General features: G+C 40.9%; 1 protein-coding gene across 1 annotated transcript; it reads right to left on the bottom strand.

Annotated features, from left to right (window-relative positions):
* Window positions 1-3,145: 3,145 nt before the first annotated feature.
* On the bottom strand, window positions 3,146-17,603 carry LOC100694282 (heparan sulfate glucosamine 3-O-sulfotransferase 6). Its single transcript, XM_003456348.5, has 2 exons — window positions 16,826-17,603; window positions 3,146-4,513 (listed from the first exon to the last, which is right to left on the bottom strand). Exons 1-2 carry the CDS (start codon window positions 17,317-17,319, stop codon window positions 3,895-3,897), a joined length of 1,113 nt encoding a protein of 370 aa, XP_003456396.1. The 5' UTR covers window positions 17,320-17,603; the 3' UTR covers window positions 3,146-3,894.
* Window positions 17,604-18,161: the final 558 nt, after the last annotated feature.

Genomic DNA, 18,161 nt, shown 5'->3' with positions numbered 1-18,161 from the left:
GTTGTTTTCTGAGAACAAACTGGTTTGGGATTGTAAAAGACATCTATATACATTTTTATTGCACTTTAAATGTCTGGTGAAGTCTGACACTCTTTAAATGAAACCAAGACTTTTGTGAATTGCTGGATTGATGGCGGTCATAAAATATGACAAAATGCTGGTGATGTCGACAGACTGCTGTGGCAGCCGCGAGGAGAGGGCGGCTTCTCGTGAGGTCATATCCAGAGACAATACTTTAAGACTTGTTTGCTTCTATTAAAAAGTTGGATGAAGTTCTACTTTTGTAAATGCGCGGTAGATCATTTTGTTCCCGGCTCTCAATCACTCGCCAATTCTTCATTCACCTCAATTAGATTTCTCACATCATTACCAATGTTTAGTGACAGCTGTAGATTATGCAGAATGTCTTGCTGATTTAATCACCCTTAATGACTGGGCTAGTCCTGTGAAGATTGATACAAACATCTTTCCCAGATGGCAGAATGGGATATCAGTTATCTTTTAATGCCTGCTGCCGGGCTGGCACGGCAAAATGGCAGTGCCCTATCAGCGTGCCTGGTAATGCAGAGTAATAAAAGTTGGCACAAATGAAGTGAGCCAAGTATGTTAAAAATTTTAGTGAGACCCACTAAACGTTAATGCCAGACAAATAAAACAGAAGGGGAATGTGAGAGAAATACTGACTGGAGCTAAAGGAGAGAACACGTAACGAAGGAGCCAAAGCAGTGAGGGTGTGTGTGTGTGTGTGTGCGTGCGGTGATGTTAAACTTGCACATATACACACATCAGCATGCTCATGCAAGCAGCCGGCCATTTCATTTACAAGCCACTGACGTTTCCACAAACAAAGTTCACTCTTAATTTAAATTCTGTTGTAACGGTTATTTTAACAGTTAGACATATTTCAGTAAATTAGTTTTTAAAAAAAAGCATGACGCCACTACGTGTATATTTCAATTCACAAGCTCTTTTGTTAGTTGCTCCACAGGAACCTTTTATTTTCCTCCACACAGGAATATACACCATGAAAGAGAAGATCTCTGCTGTTAATTGTAAGCCCCGAGTGAAAGGGTTTTTTTTCTGTGTGATCTGACATATTTCATAATTAAAGGCCACAACACATGGAGGCCTCAGACTGTAATGTGGTCGCACTGCATGGAAGTGGTAAGGACAAGCAGTGTGAGAGACTGGGGACTAGAGGGCAGAGAGAGTGAGCTTTCTCCTTAGTGATGGGAGGAGGGCTGAACAAGGGCAAAGTGAGAGAGAAAGAGAGAGAGGAAAGAATAAAAGCATCCTAGTGCCAGGATAATGGCACAATACTTTGTCAAAAGTTGAATAAACAACTTTTATCAATCAGAATTATGGTCAATAGGGTAAAAACTGGTAGGCAGTCAGCAAACAGTTGATCTTTTGGTTAATTTTTGGTTAACTTTTGTTTTCTATGGGAAAGCATGTTATTAATGGAGGCAAAAGAACATCTATTTGAAATAAATTACTGATAAAAAGTGGAACTGAATCATTTTTCAGACACATTCACTTTCACCTAATTTGCTGAAAATCCTATATTCGAGACTGGGAGGAGTCACAAGCCCAGCTGCAGGTGGACACAAGCTTGTACTCACAACTGTGATGACATTTCTGCTGCCCTCTTGAAAATGGCATTTTTAATATCAAAAACACTTTTATCTGGATAAATAAAACATGTATAAAAATGATTTTGCCAAAAACTGAACTTATCTTCAGCCTTGTGACATTGTTCATGAGACGGATGGTTGACAGATTATAGCCCAAGAAGTCAGAGAGGCACTTTTATTGACTATGACTTTATAGACTATGACTTGATTATGTGACTGTTAATTTTGAAACTCATTTCTGCCAGACTGTGATGCACCTGAGACGAGTGCAGAACACCAATATACTTTAAAAACTGCCTTTGGCGTTTTAGTGCTATATGTCATATTTGACTTGTCAAAGTAATGTAAAAAAAATAGCATGCTGTCTTTGTCCAGGTCAAAAAGTATTTATGATGTGTTTTGGTCTGAAACCATGCAAATAATTGAGCTAAATATTAGCCTGAATTAATGAGGTAGCTAGTTTTCTCCAAAATGGCACCTTTGTGTCAAAGTGGGTCAAATGTGGGGGCTAAATTGAGCCACTCATCCCTTCAAAAGCCACTGAAGTTAAATTAAATCTGAACTGCGAGAGAGCACCAAATCCTTCGCTGATGAGAACCCGAATATACTTTGCACCTGATTATAAACATATATTGATGCTACACATCTCACTTTTGGGGCAGTTAAATTCTGGTGGTAACTTTTTTTTTTTTAATTAATTTTATTGGCATTACTTTGTTTCAATCTCTGATAGTTTTGGTAACAGTATTTAATTTATTTAATCATTCTAATTTATATTTTTATTTAATTTTGCTTAATAACATCTCTGTTTTATTTGTTAGTTTTTAGGGGGGAGGTTTTCTTGTGTTCAGCATTTTTCATTAACATTAATTAATATCATCATTTTTCGAACTCCTGTAGAGCTGCAAATCAGATTTTGTTGCACTGTACAACATATAGCCAGTGACAATAGAGATATATTCTATTCTATTCTTTTCTATTCTATTCTTTAAATGCAATCAAAAGATACTGAAATTTAAACTTCATTTGATTGGTTTAGTCTTGTTTAAGTCATTCATTTAAATGGTCAGCTTACCCCCAGATGGTGCAAACTAAGCCACAGAGACACTTTTTCTCTAAGAAACCATATTTTTAAAACACTTTGTCATCGATGTACAAAAAACATCCCATAATTATCATTTTTCCTCATTTTGGGGACCTCTTGAGTAAAACATCCACCTCACTCTGACATCTTACACATACTGTGTAAAATGTAAGATTATTACACATTGTTTCTTACATATGCAGCCTAAGGACTTTCATGGATGGTACTTACACATTCCTTTGTTTTCACAGGACTCCGCTTTGTTTTCTTGATATGAAAAGATCCAGCTGTGTAAACTGTATTACAAAGAGAATGGGCTGTACAGTACAGTCTTCAACCTCTGGTGACAATTTTGCACCCTGATGTAACCATACGAAAACTGACCTTAATGCTAACACATGAAATGAAAACACATTAGTTTGTCACATCAGACAAAAGTTTACTTCACAACACAGAGAATCAGAGGCACATTTTTTATACACTGTAATTTGAACACTTTTTTTTTTACAGTTACAGTGGTTCAGAATATTCACAGATCAAAAGTAGCAATTTATTGTGAGTAACAGCTGATACAATTGATCCCGTCCAAGAATTACAATATAAAATATGATGCAGCTTTTATTGGAAAATACTTACAAATGGAATGTGTCTACGTATGGTTTCGACTTAATATTTACAAATGAGGTATCATTGGTATATCAACTGCAATGCACTGAGGAATGTCCTGCAACATCAAACTGTATGTAGCATTCAAAAGACTGGAAAATATGTAAATGCAGGCAAAGAGTATGACATTATTCCCAATGTCCTGTCAGATGTCGGTTTTATGTCCTGCTTTGTCACGTAATAAATACACTTCTTTAATAATAATAAAAAAATACCTGTTGTATTCAACAGAAACTATAAATATCACCTTTTCTTCTAATCTGTACATAAAGAATGTCAAAAACGGTTTAACGGTTACATATTTAAGCCATTAACTAAATGTGTCGTTTTCATATTAGCAGCACTATGTCCGTCTGAGCCTCAAAATACAACAAAACAGTGACAGTTCATGAGTGCTGCATGTCGTGTTGACTCCACTGAGGCAGAATGGACTTTGTCTCTCCTCGTACCTGAGAACATTAGCCCTGTGGAAACAGTTAATGAGCATCTCTCCACAAAGAAGACTCTTGCTTAGTCCCAGCCAAAGTCCTGTCCGCTCATCTGGTAAAAACGGTGGTTGAAGGGCCTGTAGAAGTCTCTGAGTCTCTGCAGTACCTCAGAGGGGATCTGGGGATGAGGTCTGCCTTTAGACTTTCCGAGGCAGCGGGGTCTGCTGCTCCCCTCTGGCTTCTTCAAGCAGGGAAAACCTTTTGTCTGGTTGAAGTAGAAGTGCTTGTCCGAAACAACCCTTTTCAAACCCAGGAAGTCCTGAACTCGGCCCATCTCCCCAGCTGGATCAGACACCAGTCGTTCGCCGCTAACAAACAGAAAATGAGACAAAGGGAAGTACTGGAGCCAGTTCTCCAGGTGCTTGGCATAGAGGCCGATGCGCACAGCACTCCACGTGGTATCAATCAAACCTGTGGAGGAGTTTTTCAAAGCGAGGCTCTGGAAGGATGGAAGGCCTGGGTTCTTGGACAGCGTCTGGGTGTAGTCAGACACAGCCCTCGTCACCGGGTCCCTGACGACGACAATAAGCTTGGTTTGACAATTCATAGTGCAGATGCGACTTGGAGCTTCTTTGGTGACAAAGTAGCTGGGTGTCTTCTCCATAGTGATCTGCCCGTCGAGTGTCCGAGGCATCAGGTTCCTAAATTAAAAAAGAAGAAACTGTCAGATAAATAATGGCACAGTCTATTTCACTTCAGTACATCCAGCAGGTCTGGAGCTTAATTTCACTTGTTTTGATTTCTTGAAGTGTTTTTTTTTTGGCCACTTGAAGACATTATGTCCATATTCTGCTTACGTTATATGTTGAGCCAAGTTGTGTGAACCTGCTATGTTACATGTATTTCACTCAACAAAACACTCTTGATCCGGCTGCACAATATTTTCACATTTTGTCAAAATTACAGCACTGGTTTCTGAGCTACCACAATAAAGTTTCAATGTTTCTAACTCAAAACCAGCACCACTTGCTGTTTTAATCCCATGCTACATTCAGCAAAAAGACCATTAAGAGATAATGTAAGAGCATCACATATTGTTGCATCTCAAAATCTGTGTGATCAAAGCTTCAGACACTACTCTGTTAATGTTAGAGGGCCCCAGACAGCCCCTCCGAGTCTCACTGCGAGGTCTGCAGAACAGGACCATCCACTCACCACGGGCCCAGTGAGTCAAAACCACAAAGCCTCGAGAACCACTTAACAGCAATTTCCTACAGATTTCCACCCCCTCTTCTTCCTGCAAGAGCAAAATGCCCACCCCCTCACCATCACCTCCCCAGTAGGTTCCAACAAGGACTCAAGGAGGCCAAAGTCTGCAGGAAGTGCGACCGGGATGGCGAGCTGCTGAGCTCAGCTAGTGTGTTAAACACATGGCAGTAATGAGGAGAGATGCTGGGTGGAATATACCAGTGGAAAGAATTGTGCTAAATTAGGTGTTACTGTGTTGGTGTGATAGATTTTGCATTATGATGCAAAATGTAGATTAAGCTTTAACCAGCGCAGTGACACCTAATCTGCTGATTTATCTTTCATGGCACCTGCTCTCCTGAGATGATTGAGCAAGTTTTTTTTTTTCTACTGATTTGATTTAAAACCATCGAGTCACGGCTGCATGAAACACCCTTGACTGATGCAAACTCCTCTTATTTCAGCAATATCTGGCCAACAGACATGGCGTTCAACAGGTCCAGCATTTATTCATGTGTTTACATTTAACATTGACAGACTGCCTGAGCCAGCATTGTGGTGGATTTGGATTTCAGAAACAAATTGTTTGCACGACAAATGGATGATGAGCAATGTTTAAAGCAGCAAATGAATCGCCTGCAGTTCATTTACCCAACACATCCTTTACTGTGTTACTGGAAACAGAGAGCGTTCATGTGGTTTCCCATAAAATAAACAAGTAATGGAGCATATGTGCTTTATTTGTTTCAGATTGCAAGTTTGCATTAACTCCAAATGTCAATGACAAAAGGCCATTCAGAAGTGTAGATGACGTCCGAGGGGGGATTTGTTTTTCATTTTCCTGGTTATTTTAATGAGTATTTGTAAAGTAACCCTGTATTAGTGCAATGTAGTAAAAATGCTTTTAATCAATTAGGAAAATAAACACTTTCAAATGGGTTTACTTGAGTAATGACAGTTGCATGCCCACATTATTTAAAGTGTTTCCTCTTTGATCTGAGGGAATTAAGGTTCAGCAAAGTTTCATGACTTCCCTTTCAGGGAAACATAGCAGCAGATGACTGTAGTCCATGCAGGTTCACTGACTTTACTTTTGCTCTTTAAAAACATATCTAATACAATATACCAGGGAAATATGAGAAAATGTACATCAAATGAAGAACAAGAAATAGGCTTTTGATATTTCACTGAAAAGAAGATCTTAACACTTCAACAAAGTCAACCAAACACATAGTAAAATTTCATTATAAGAACTTTTAACCACCTAGACAGGTTTTGTGCAATTGCATTAACCTTCTTCGTAAAAACAGTGCTCACACACGCTTCATTAAGCGTCATTAACCTCAACTGCTCATTAACGCAAACATATAATTAGCCAATCGCGTGGCTGCGACTCAGTGCGTTTAAGCATGTACACATGGTCAAGACTTGCTGAATTTCAAACTGAGCATCAGAACAGAGAAAAAAGTTGATTTAAATGACTTTGAATAAAATATGGTTGTTGGTGCCAGACTGGCTGGCATTTCAGAAACTGCTCATCTACTGGGATTCTCCCACACAATCATCTCTAGGGTTGAAAAAAAAAAGTGAGTGGCAGTTCTCTGGCTGAAAATGCCTTGTTGATGTGGCCAGACTGCTTTGAGCTGATCAGGAGGGAACAGCAACTCAAATAACCACTCACTACAACCAAGGTATGCAAAAGAGCATTTCTGTACAGACAACATGTTGAATCTTGAAGGAGATGGGCTAAAGCAGCAGAAGACCACACCGATTCCTTTCCTGTCAATTCAGAACAGGAACCCAATGCTGCAGTTTGCACAGGCTCGCCAAAACTGGACAATAAAAGATGTCTGATGCCGAATGTGTGCTGCAACACTCAGATAGTAGGGGCAGAATTTGACATAAGCAACATTAAAGCATGGATCCATCCTGCCATTAGGGTTGCTGGTGGCAGATTGTTGGGACCCTAATTACTAATTAATTAAAAATGTCACAGACAAGTCCATCCCTTTATGACCACACTGTACCCTTCTGATGGTTCCTTCTAGCAGGATAATGTAAAATGTCACAAAAGTCTAATCTTGTCAAACTAGTTTCTTGGACATGACAACTGTACTCAAACAGCCTCTCAGGTCACCAGCTCTCAACCTAATAGAACATTTTTGGAATGTGGTGGAACGAGAGATTCCCATCATGGATGTACAGCCGACAAATCTTGGGCAACTGTTTGATACTGCCATGTCTACATGGACCTAAATCTCTGAGGAAGTTTTCCAGAAACTTGGTGAATCTATGCCACAAAGAATTAAGTCAGCTCTAAAGTGAAAAGAAAGTCCAATGTGGTTCTAACAAGGTGTTCCTGCTCATTGAGCAGCTCATAACTCCTGAGTGAAGCTGCATTCAGTGGTTCAGTGTTTAGTTTGGTCTGTTATTTATGTAAAATGTTCTCTGTAGAAGTTTTAAAAGGAAACAAAGGTTAAAAGTGCACATGACTGTGAGTGAGAAGAAAACTTTTAGAGATTTGAGTCTTTCCTCTTCACTTAAAGTTAATCCGTTTCAATCCATCCCCATTAAATGATCCCCATAATAAAAGACCATTAATTGATTACTATCCAATTTCAAGAGCTGCAAATGGCCTATCACTGCCCGCCCGTCCCCTGTTTATCTGTGTCTGATCAATACGTCTGTCTCTATATGACAGATTGTGCTCAGTGTGTGTCGGTGTGTGTATGAATGCTTTTTTGCACATGTGCATATTTGAGCACGGAGGTGTCAGTGAATACCGATGAGAAAATGAGCATCCTTGCACCCATAGTGTCCGTCTTCTGCTTTCTCATTCATAGTCTTGGATTTGTCCTTCACTTCTTCACATAAGTGACACTTCTGTAGTTGACCATTAGTTGCCTTTCCATATTCATGAATAGTTAATGAATTGTGACTTTACCCCCACTCTGCTCAGGTCCCTGTCTCCCTCATCACAATCAGTCTCATTATCGGAGAATCGATAGAGGCCATTTTCTATCATAAATCTGTCTGTATGTGGTGTCAGTATACTGTAAACAGATCAGGGACGATTAATCTGCAATAACATATGCTTTACATACACCTCTTTGATTTAGCTTAAGGGAAATGCCTTTTAGCCTACTATTGTTAACATTTAAATATGCAAAGAGAAGAACTCAGGGCACAAACATGTTTTCTATTTAGCGTTGTATCGGAAAGCCTTGCTGACTCGTCACTCTAGTCTGGAACTCCCTGCTGTTAAAAGGATGTAGTGCTTTTCCTCCCTGAAGTGCTCCAGAGCTGATTACTCTACTGATATGTTTGAGGGAGCCTGGATCATAAGATTAAATAACAACCCTGGCAACAAGGATGTGGCCAAGAGACTTCCTGCCCCCCAAGATTACGGGCTCTCCCGCTGAAGCGGGAGCCACATACTCCTGCGGCACAGAAACAAAAGGTATTCTGCACAGAAGTGGAGCCGGAAAATCCAATTATCACGTCGGTTTGTCGATCTGAAATTCCATCAGTTATCACAGCGATTTACCGGGCCAGATACGCTACACACGGTCTTCCTGGAGGAGGTTTCTGCTTTGGCAGGCATCTACACCAAAAGGCTTTTTCAGCTGAGATCCAATTAAACAGGTGGTGAAAACTCAAGGCTATAAAAATGAGAGAGAGCATAAATGTCAAACTGAGGGAAACATTTCCCAACTGTGTCGCTATGCTCGAAGGGTGACAGAAGCAGCCTGGAGGCAACGGAAAGTCTGTCAGTCTGACAGGATAAGTGTGGGAACCTTGATTTACAGCATCATGTCTGGATGAAACATATGTTGCTATTCCCCTCTGACCAAGCTAAGGTGGGCTAAACCAGTACAAACAAGAGAGTGGTGCAAATCTCATCTAGCTACAAGGAAGTGAACACATACAACAGGAGGCATTATTGTCTCTAGGATACAAAGTGCAGTTTTTCCCCTGCTATCGCCATGTTCGAGACCTCAAAGTGTCACACATCAAAGTTGGAAAGGAACAGAAACTGATGTGTAGGAAGTAAAAGATTGAATGAGAAAGTGTGGAGCAGAAACTTTACAAATATTATTGCGTATGTGCGTGTGTTACCACCAAAGTGACTTTCAACCAGGACACAAACACACTAAACACCTCTGCAAGTGTCAGTCACAGGACCACTGGATGGTTTGATCACAATTGGAACCCAGCTGCGAGAAAAAACTGTTGCCACCCACTAGTTTTAATTGCACTAGATGATGTTTTCCTCTACAAAGTAATGGAGTTAGTAAATGGTTTTCTCTGCATGAGGTTAGCTGAAGTGCTACACTTCCACAGAGACCAGAGTGTGAGTGTGTGGGTGGAAAGGAGTTAAAATCACACACATACATGGGAAGGGGGGAGTCCATCTATAAAGGAATTACTTTATGCAGGTCGATGCCCAATTAAAGACTGAATGTCCAGTTATAATTAGGAGTCCTGACAGGATGTGAAGTCCGTGATGCTTTGCTGGGAAGTTGGCGCCCACAAGGGCAGAATGCTCACTGGGGGAAGGTAATGTTAAAAGTTTTCCATGCCAAATAGGATACAAAATCTAGTAATACTAATTATAACAAAGATTATATGTTTTATTTTACAGGTATGAATTGTGGGTGATGCAGAGATTAGTACTGTTGCCTCACAGCAAGAAGGTCCTGGGTTTGAATCTACCAGCAAGCGAAGGTCTTTCTGTGTAGAGTTTGCATGTTCTCAACGAGCCTGCATGGGAGTATCCAGCTTTGTTTGTCTGTTTGCTGTGCCCTGCTTCTTTCCCTATGATAGCTGAGAAAAATGGATGGATCTAAGATTCAGTTATTCTGTATATGTTTGTCCATCAAGTTTCATTCCAATATCTTAGTGGACTCCCTGACAATTTCCAAGCACAATCACCAAGTACAAATTGCAGTATTTCCACATATATTTTAATCAACAATTAAGGTGAATGAGTTTAAACACTTGAGGTCAACTATCCAAAGTAAAGGTCATTGCACATGAGAGCTGAAGAACAGAGTGCAGGCAGGAGGGTGGAGTGGGTGGTGATGAGCGTCAGGAGTGATTTGTTACAGAAGGTTCACAGTAGTGAGACCTGATATGATGTTTTATTTGGACATAATGGGGCTGCCAAAAAGATAGAAGGGCTGAGCTCAAGTTGGCAGAGCTGAAGATGCTCTGATATTCTTTGGGCGTTATTACAGTATTAGAAATGAGTATATCAGAAGGACAGCCCAGGTTGTGGACTTTGGAGACAAAGTTGATTAGAGGTAAGGCTAAGATTGATCGGACACGGGCAGAGGTGGTATAGTGGATATACTGGACAAAGGATGCTTAATATGGAGCTGCCAGACAGGAGGAAGACCGCAGGGAAGATTCATAAATGCAGTGAAGGAGGACATGCAGAGAGTTGCTGTGATCTTATAAGCCTGCTCTGCTCTAGGTTGAGCACAAATTAGCAAATGTTAGCATGCTAACACCCTGTGCTAAGGTGGTGAAAACTCTGTAATTATTAAACCAATTATCAGCATGTTAGCATTGTCATAAATATGTAAACAGGAATTTTTAATAATCAAGACAGATTTTGATGAAGTTTGATGAACCCGAGAGCTAAAAGAGAAAATCCTGAGTGTGTCTCTGTTGTTGTTCATCTCTTATGAGAATCAGACACATACTTTTCTTTTATAGATCTGGATTCATTCAAACCCTTTAAACGTCGAAGCTATGTGGTAAAAAAATAGTCTTTTCAAATTTCCCAGGAGCCATATGATTGTGTTTCCATTGGATACTCTCGTGTATTTTCAGGCTCACGCTATTCTTTTCTGGAAATGGTTGCCTGACTGAACATGACTACCAAGCATTTGAAACATTTCATTTTGGCCCAAACTCTTATTTCTTCAAAAAGTACTTTTCTCACCAGCTAACTGCAGCACAGAGCTGAGAAAAAAAAAAAAAAAGACAAGACAGAAACCTCCCCAAGATTTTACAGGCGCCCCATAATGGATTACAAAGCACCCCAAATTATTATAATTCCCACCATATGAAGTGTGAATGTGGCTATTTTCAAACCTTATAATACCACCTAGACTTAAGTCCAGCCAAAACCTGGCACCATTAAAACACACTACAACCCAACACTACAGAGACCACTTCCTGGCCTGTTACACCAATCAGCCATGTTCAGCGTCTAAGGCTAATGGCCTGAGGGCTGTACACAGAATGAGGTGTTGAGAAAATCACCCTCACTGTGGAAAACGTTCCCCCGTGGATGTGCATTAGGCTCCACTTTCACCATTTCAGCTGTCAAAAATCCAAACTGACAGGGTAAGTGCCTGAATCTGTCCTCGCGGATAATACTGAGATAAAGCATGCACAAAGCACAGGATCACTTTCGGTTAAAACACTGAACAATCCAAAGTGTACCATTAGTTCCTTAAGTATTTAGACAGCGACATAACTTTCGTATTTGGACTCAGGGCGAGCATATGCAAAAGGGGGACTACGCATAGAAATGGTTGATTTTGTTAAACCACAAAATTATAGTGTGTCATTGTCCAGATACTTATGGACTTAAGTGTGGATATATATTGTCTCATTTCTACTTCAAATACTATTAAAGATATAAATTGTTAAATGATGTGCACACAAATCTGTCACAGCTGATTAAAGTGCCTAAAAATATCTTATTTTTCTTTCGGCTGAATGGATAATAAACACGGGCAAACCGCATACGTAACAGTAGGTTTGCAAACCTTCAGTGACAGCAGTTACATTATTGTGCATAGAAGATGCTAACATGTCTGCAAACACTCGTTGATCACTCAGTTAGCGGTAATAAAAACTGAAAGAACTGCGATGCAAACCGTAAACAGAGAATGTTCACATTCGAAGAAAGGATTGTGCCTCGGTGCTGCAGCCAACACATTTCAAAAGGTGCAACTTCTAGTTTGTGTTGCTGTTTTCACAGCTTCACTACAGCTCTGAGAATTGTTGATGAGTGTTTGCAGACCAGTTGGCATTTTCCATGCAAATTACCAGCAGCTGTGGTGTTCTGCTGGCAACCAAAGAAATTGCAAGGAGGTCTGTGCCAACTGGTTGGGGTTGCTGGTGGTTGCTATGGGTCACCAACCAGAGCTCTAGGCCTATGAAGACTTTAGCACTAGATTCCATCTTGCCTGCCATCAGCCTCCAGCACCTGGTTGGAGAATACACATTTTCCCCCTCTTAAAAGGCCGGTGTGAACGGGGCCTTATTCACTTGACCCTACAGCAACACATGTTGATGTCACATGGTTAGCAGCCATGTCTCTCCAAAACCTCAGCATAAGCCTATGGGAAAACAGGCCTTTGGCTCCTTTGATCTATGACCTCACTAAACACTTTCCTGATGAGTTTATGGGCTCAGATGCAAATTTTAAGTCTTACCTAATAGAACATGACATTCACTTTGTAATTTAAAGTCTCCATGAGAGTCCAAAAGGAGGATAAAGCAGGGTATGCTTTGGAGCTGCCAGCCTTGGGACGGTCATGTTGCTACCCTACCAGCCGGCAAATCCTCACCATGCACAAGTGATGTCTGATGGTGGCAGTCAGAGCGCCCAGCTTAAGGCTTCAAACCAGCATTTCACTAACCAGTGGGTGACCGCACCGTGGTTGCGTCCATCTTTTATATACAATCAGCTAAAATTTAAGGACGTGATCACACTAAAATGAATCTAAGGCGATTTTAAATGACTTGGATGCAGTTCCTTCATCCTGCAAATGTTTTGCCCGAATATTATTACCCTTGTTTCTGGCGTGAGACAATATTGATGTTTTAGGCTTCATTGCTGCTGACGTTTATAAATTTTGGTTGTCCTCGTATTTTATTTTCACCAGCTGTATTTTTGTATAGTTAATTTGTGTATTATTCTGTTTATATTTGTGCATGTGGTCTAGTTTATGCAACTCAGTTGATTGCACCGCTGTCTTTTTTGGCTAGGACTCTCATCGTCATGATTTCCAGAGTAACTAAAGCTGAAATATAACAGTAATCTAAAAAAAATAGAGAGAGACCTTTAAAATGTGCAGTTATCTATATTTTAATGGTTATGCTAGAAAAATCAAGGGACAAAAATTAAATTTTGGTGCTGGTGTAAATGCTGATTATATGTTTTAAAACAATAAAATCAAATGTGCAGTATATCAGTCTGACCCCATAAAGATCGGCATGTCCTCCTCTTATTTTGATCTGTTGTCATCTATTTCCAGTCTTGTTTGCATAAATCCATTTCTGATATAATTTTTAGCAGAGCTGGCATTTTTGCTTGCCCTTGTGCTGTTACCCTTAACTGATTTATACCATGTTTTAATTGCACTCCAATCAGGCATGGCCTGTGGTGTCAAGACTGCAGGTCAGCTCATTGATAACCTTGTAAAATATTGATGAGCCTTGAGAACTTGAGTTTTTCCTCAAACAGAAATGAAGAAGTAATCTTTTTAAAAAGAGTTTGTTCTTCTACAAGATGAGAAATAAATGCGCTCACTTTAACGTCATCAGACAGAATTTAATCATTACTCATTCCAGGCCTCGTCACTGTGACAAAGCCGTGACAATTACAACTATTGTGCCATGGAAAGCTGAGGTTTTTCAGCTTTCTGCGGTGGCTCTTAAGTCCCATATGAAACCCATCACTCTGTGAAGTCTCTTTAAAGCCGTAAAACAACACAGAAAACCGTTAAATCTTTGCCTTATTTTCAATGCACTATTTGTGGCTTTTCCATTCCCGTAATGGGCTCATATGCACACATGCAAACGAGAGAACGGCATGAAGAGACAGACAGGGCGGAGAGGGAAAGAGAGCGGAGACTGACTTGATCGCTCAGATAAAAGCAATGGAAAACACACATGCATGAGGTCTGAGCTCGTCTTCGAGAAGACAGTGCTGTTGGAACAACACGCACGGGAGGGTACTTCTGTCTGCTGAATCTATGAAGTGTCTCCAGCATGCAGATCGCCCCTGGTTTCATCCAACATCTGACAGCAACGACTCAAATATGACAGATTACAACCCTCATCCATCTGCTACAGTCGCCTTCGGTTTGTGCTTATTTCTCCATCCAAGAAAGAGAGCAGACGATGACGGTGCACAAATTGCTTTCAGATATGCCAGTGTGTGACCATGTATCTTGGCAAGCGGCTGTTTGTTACTTATAAAATCGTGACTCGTCTGTAAAAATAATCAACAGCAGTTCCAACGCACCATTTTTTTTTCATGGTGATTATGGCAGATATATAAGCACGCAAAGGTCATATTTGTCTGAAGGGAAAGATTCAGGATTCAAGACTTTTATCATCACTTTATCACTTATGATATGGAGAAATAAGTGCTGTGGTAATAAATGAAATGATTAAATGAATGATCAGGAGGAATATCTACAACAATCGGTTCTCTGTCTTATGAGATCAGATGAGACAGAGAACTTCAGAAAGATTAAATGTCAAAGCAGGGGCGTTTTCAGAGCCTGTCTTAAACTACAGCTTTACACTGCATTGAGTGTGTGCGTGTGTGCGTGCGTGTGTGTGTGTGTGTGTGTTCGGGGGGTGTGGGGGGTCTGCTTCCAGATGTGACAGAGAGTTGACCCTGTGACTGACAGTCAGATGAGGAGGACTTGCTTGTTCCACATGGATAAGTTCTTTCTGTCACTGACACACACACACACACACACACACATACACAAAATGCTGCTGTCTACAACTTCCAGCGGCTTCTTTGTGGGTCACTGCAGATGACAGCAAACAGATTTGCTCAATTTTTGCGATTCGGTGACAACAGCGGAATCATCTTTCAGTGATTTCATCCGGTATCATGTTGCTGCTGTCGCTCTCCATTGTTGCATTAATCCTTCCAACTTTTCTCCGCCTCAACTTTCAGTGAAGTTCACTTCTTAAAAAAAAAAAAATCACAGCAAAAAACAAAACCATAATTCACATTCATATTCTTGTGATACTGCGAATGTGAGCAAATGCAGGTATTATCAGTTATATCCATGCTGAACTCCCATTTAATCTCTTAAAGACTTACAGGTGATCACTTTACTTTAATTACACCTCTTAACTTGGCTACAGTTTGAAAAATGTTCATGTTGCATGTGGTGACTTAGATTTGTCGTTGGGTTTAGGCGATATTACTGCACGACTGATCTAACTTTTACAGGCCGTGTTAGTGGCAGTGCTGTGTTACACCATTAAAGCCTAACAGCTTTACAGCACCAGTCAGCCTAATTAAAACACACATAAAAAAATGCCCCGGAAACACCAGTTTGGCCACAGGTATTTTCACATAAGGGCTTCTTCTGCTATTCTGAAGGGAGAGTGAGGAGAAGAGAAGCAAGGAGAGAAGGAGAAAGTGATGGGGAAGAATCTGGGGAGAAGGATGAGTTGTAAATGTGGCATTAAGAGACAGAGGATAGGTAACATAGTGCTTAAGACTGCTAACATACATACTGTATATATGAGTGTTTGTGTGTGCACAGAGAAAAAGTGAGAGAGAGGAAATTTAACGGCATGCTAAAATTATCAGTGGTGAAACCGTTTCCACGTGTCCTTATGTTCCCTATTAAAAGGCAGCAAAGGGGGGTTTAGAAAATAAGGCAAAGGAAGATTAAATTACACCATCTTGCTATCAAAGCGCCTGTTATTCATGATCCTTACCCTGTCAAACCTCTGTGTAGTTATGACACCTTTCTTGCTTAAAGGTCCCCAAATGGCGTTGTGTTCTCACACGCTGCCCAGCTGGGATCATGTCCAGAAGCTTGTAGAACATATGGAGATGATCAGGACCAGCTCCACGCACAACTAAATCCTACTTTAGGGCCTTAACTACACCCAGATGATGGCTCTGGTCAGCCTGGTCACCCCAAATCATGTGCTGTCAGTATGACAGTAGCTGACGAACATTTTATGTGCCTTTTGTAAAGGAACTGTACAATCAGATTAACTGAGATCATCACTCAGCATTCGCTCTCCATGTCAATCAGATTTTTTGTGTTTTTACTTTTTTTTTTAAATTCTATAATTCAATTCAATTTCATTTTATTTATATAGCTCCAATTTACAACAAGGTGCTTTATAAGGTATAATGATGGGGGATTTGCTGTAGATTTTACGTGTTAGAGTAATCACTGTGATGTTTGCATGGATTCTTTGTGGCTCTGTTGCAGTGCAAAAAGTGGAACACTATACAGGATGTCATGCTGAAGTGAATAAATGGTGTTTAGATGACTGTCAAGATGATGAAACGCTCCTCTGGGACCTCAATAGCCCTTTTGATCTAGAGCAGCACAAGAGGGGGAGCATTGTCTAAAGCTGATTTAAATCTATCAACCAGCCAATGTATTGCTGTCTCTTCTATTGACGCAGGAAATCAGCACATCTGCACAGGTGATAAGATGTCAGCAAAAACATCAGTGCTGCTCAGCTGACCCTTTACCCCTACAGCATATACAATCCTGCATTGGCTGGCATGACATCCAAATATGCAATCATGTTCAAGCTTTTTCCAAATAAACCTGTCAGATTCACTTACAAAGAGCACATCAGTGTTTACAGCAGTCACCCTGTGTCGTTTTAAAGTTTTGGACTGCCTATGATGGGCCACGGTTTACGTTTTACGTTTTATGATTTGCAGTCAAACCTGAGCTTAAAGCCAGCCACATTCTGCATGAATGGATTCGTGCGTTCATCCTTACCTGTACCACTCCAGCCCTTTGTCGTAAAACCTGTCGAAGAAGTGCGGCTCCGCGCCGAACGCTCTTACGTCCGGGTGGATGCGGAGAAACTCCAGCAGGGCGCGAGTCCCTCCTTTCTTCACGCCGATTATAATCGCCTGCGGAAACCTTTTGGTCCCGAAAGTGTTGGACACGGGGATGCCGTTGCTCTTGGCAGTCTCCTTTTCGCTGTCCAACGTATTCTGTGACGGCTCAGCCGGAGCGTCCGCGGAGCCTGTACGGTTGCGCTGAAACGGCGCATCGGGGAAGAGACGCCGGGGTGGCCGCAGATCGTCCAAAATGTCATAGTCCAAGTCTGAAGTTTGTTGTCTGTATGCAGCTCTTGGAGCCGAATCACAAAATCCGGTGAGGCAGTAGAAGAAGTAGGTGAAGATTAGGACCATGGTGAAAAAGACCGAGACTTTGGACAGCGCCTTCCCAAAGTTGACCCTGAATCTGCATCCACTACATCCCATGAGTTGATCTCCTGCTCGATGCCAAAGGGCCAAAGCGGTGACAGCATGCTTCTTTTTGTTCCCTACATGGATCGGAGTTCGAGCTTAAATGTTCTTTGGAGAACCTGTTGCGCAAAGCTGATCCATCACACGGGGAGCTTCTCTCAGCAGTGGAGTGGCACAGTGGACTTGTCAGAAGTTACATTCATAATTCAGAAAAGATCTACTAAAGATGTCCTCTGATCATTTTGAGTCGTTTGTCCTTTAAAAATCAGTTAGCTGAGACTTTCCAGCTTGTTGTGTCTGTGCGCTCTAGGGTCCTGGAAGCTCTCATTCAAGGTTTCTGTGCTTCTTCTACACCCCCTACACCCCTCCTTTTTCCTTTTACATGTCCCCACCCTTTTCCTGCTGTGACATCTTATAGATAGATCGTTCCAGCACAGATAGGATGAAGGGTTTTTTATCCTGTATAATTAAAAATTTATGAGGCATAACATTCTTAATAAATCATTACAGTATGTATCATCATAAGAAAACAACTCTAGCGTATTAAATCACCATTAGGAAAATGATTTTTTTAATAAGTTAATAAAGAATTTAGTCATTTTATGTCAAGTCAAGTGTAAGGCACATGATTTAACTTCTTTAGCTCGGCAATGTGGGAAAAAAATGATGAGCACTTTATTCTGAAGAGCCCTCGTCAGTGTTTTACAAATGTAAGATGACTCCCCACCAAAGAAAATCTTCCTCGCCCCTTTGAACTCATGATAGACATCCCAGTCAGCTTTGTGAATAACACGAGCCCCGAGGACGTCTATCTAAAACCTCTTGTACTCTTCTTGCACTCTGAAGCTCAACACATG

This window comes from Oreochromis niloticus, linkage group LG4 (genome assembly GCF_001858045.2).
Source record: "Oreochromis niloticus isolate F11D_XX linkage group LG4, O_niloticus_UMD_NMBU, whole genome shotgun sequence".
Taxonomy (NCBI): domain Eukaryota; kingdom Metazoa; phylum Chordata; class Actinopteri; order Cichliformes; family Cichlidae; genus Oreochromis; species Oreochromis niloticus.
The sequence above is the reverse complement of the archived record's forward strand: the minus strand, read 5'-3'. Positions and strand labels throughout refer to the sequence as shown.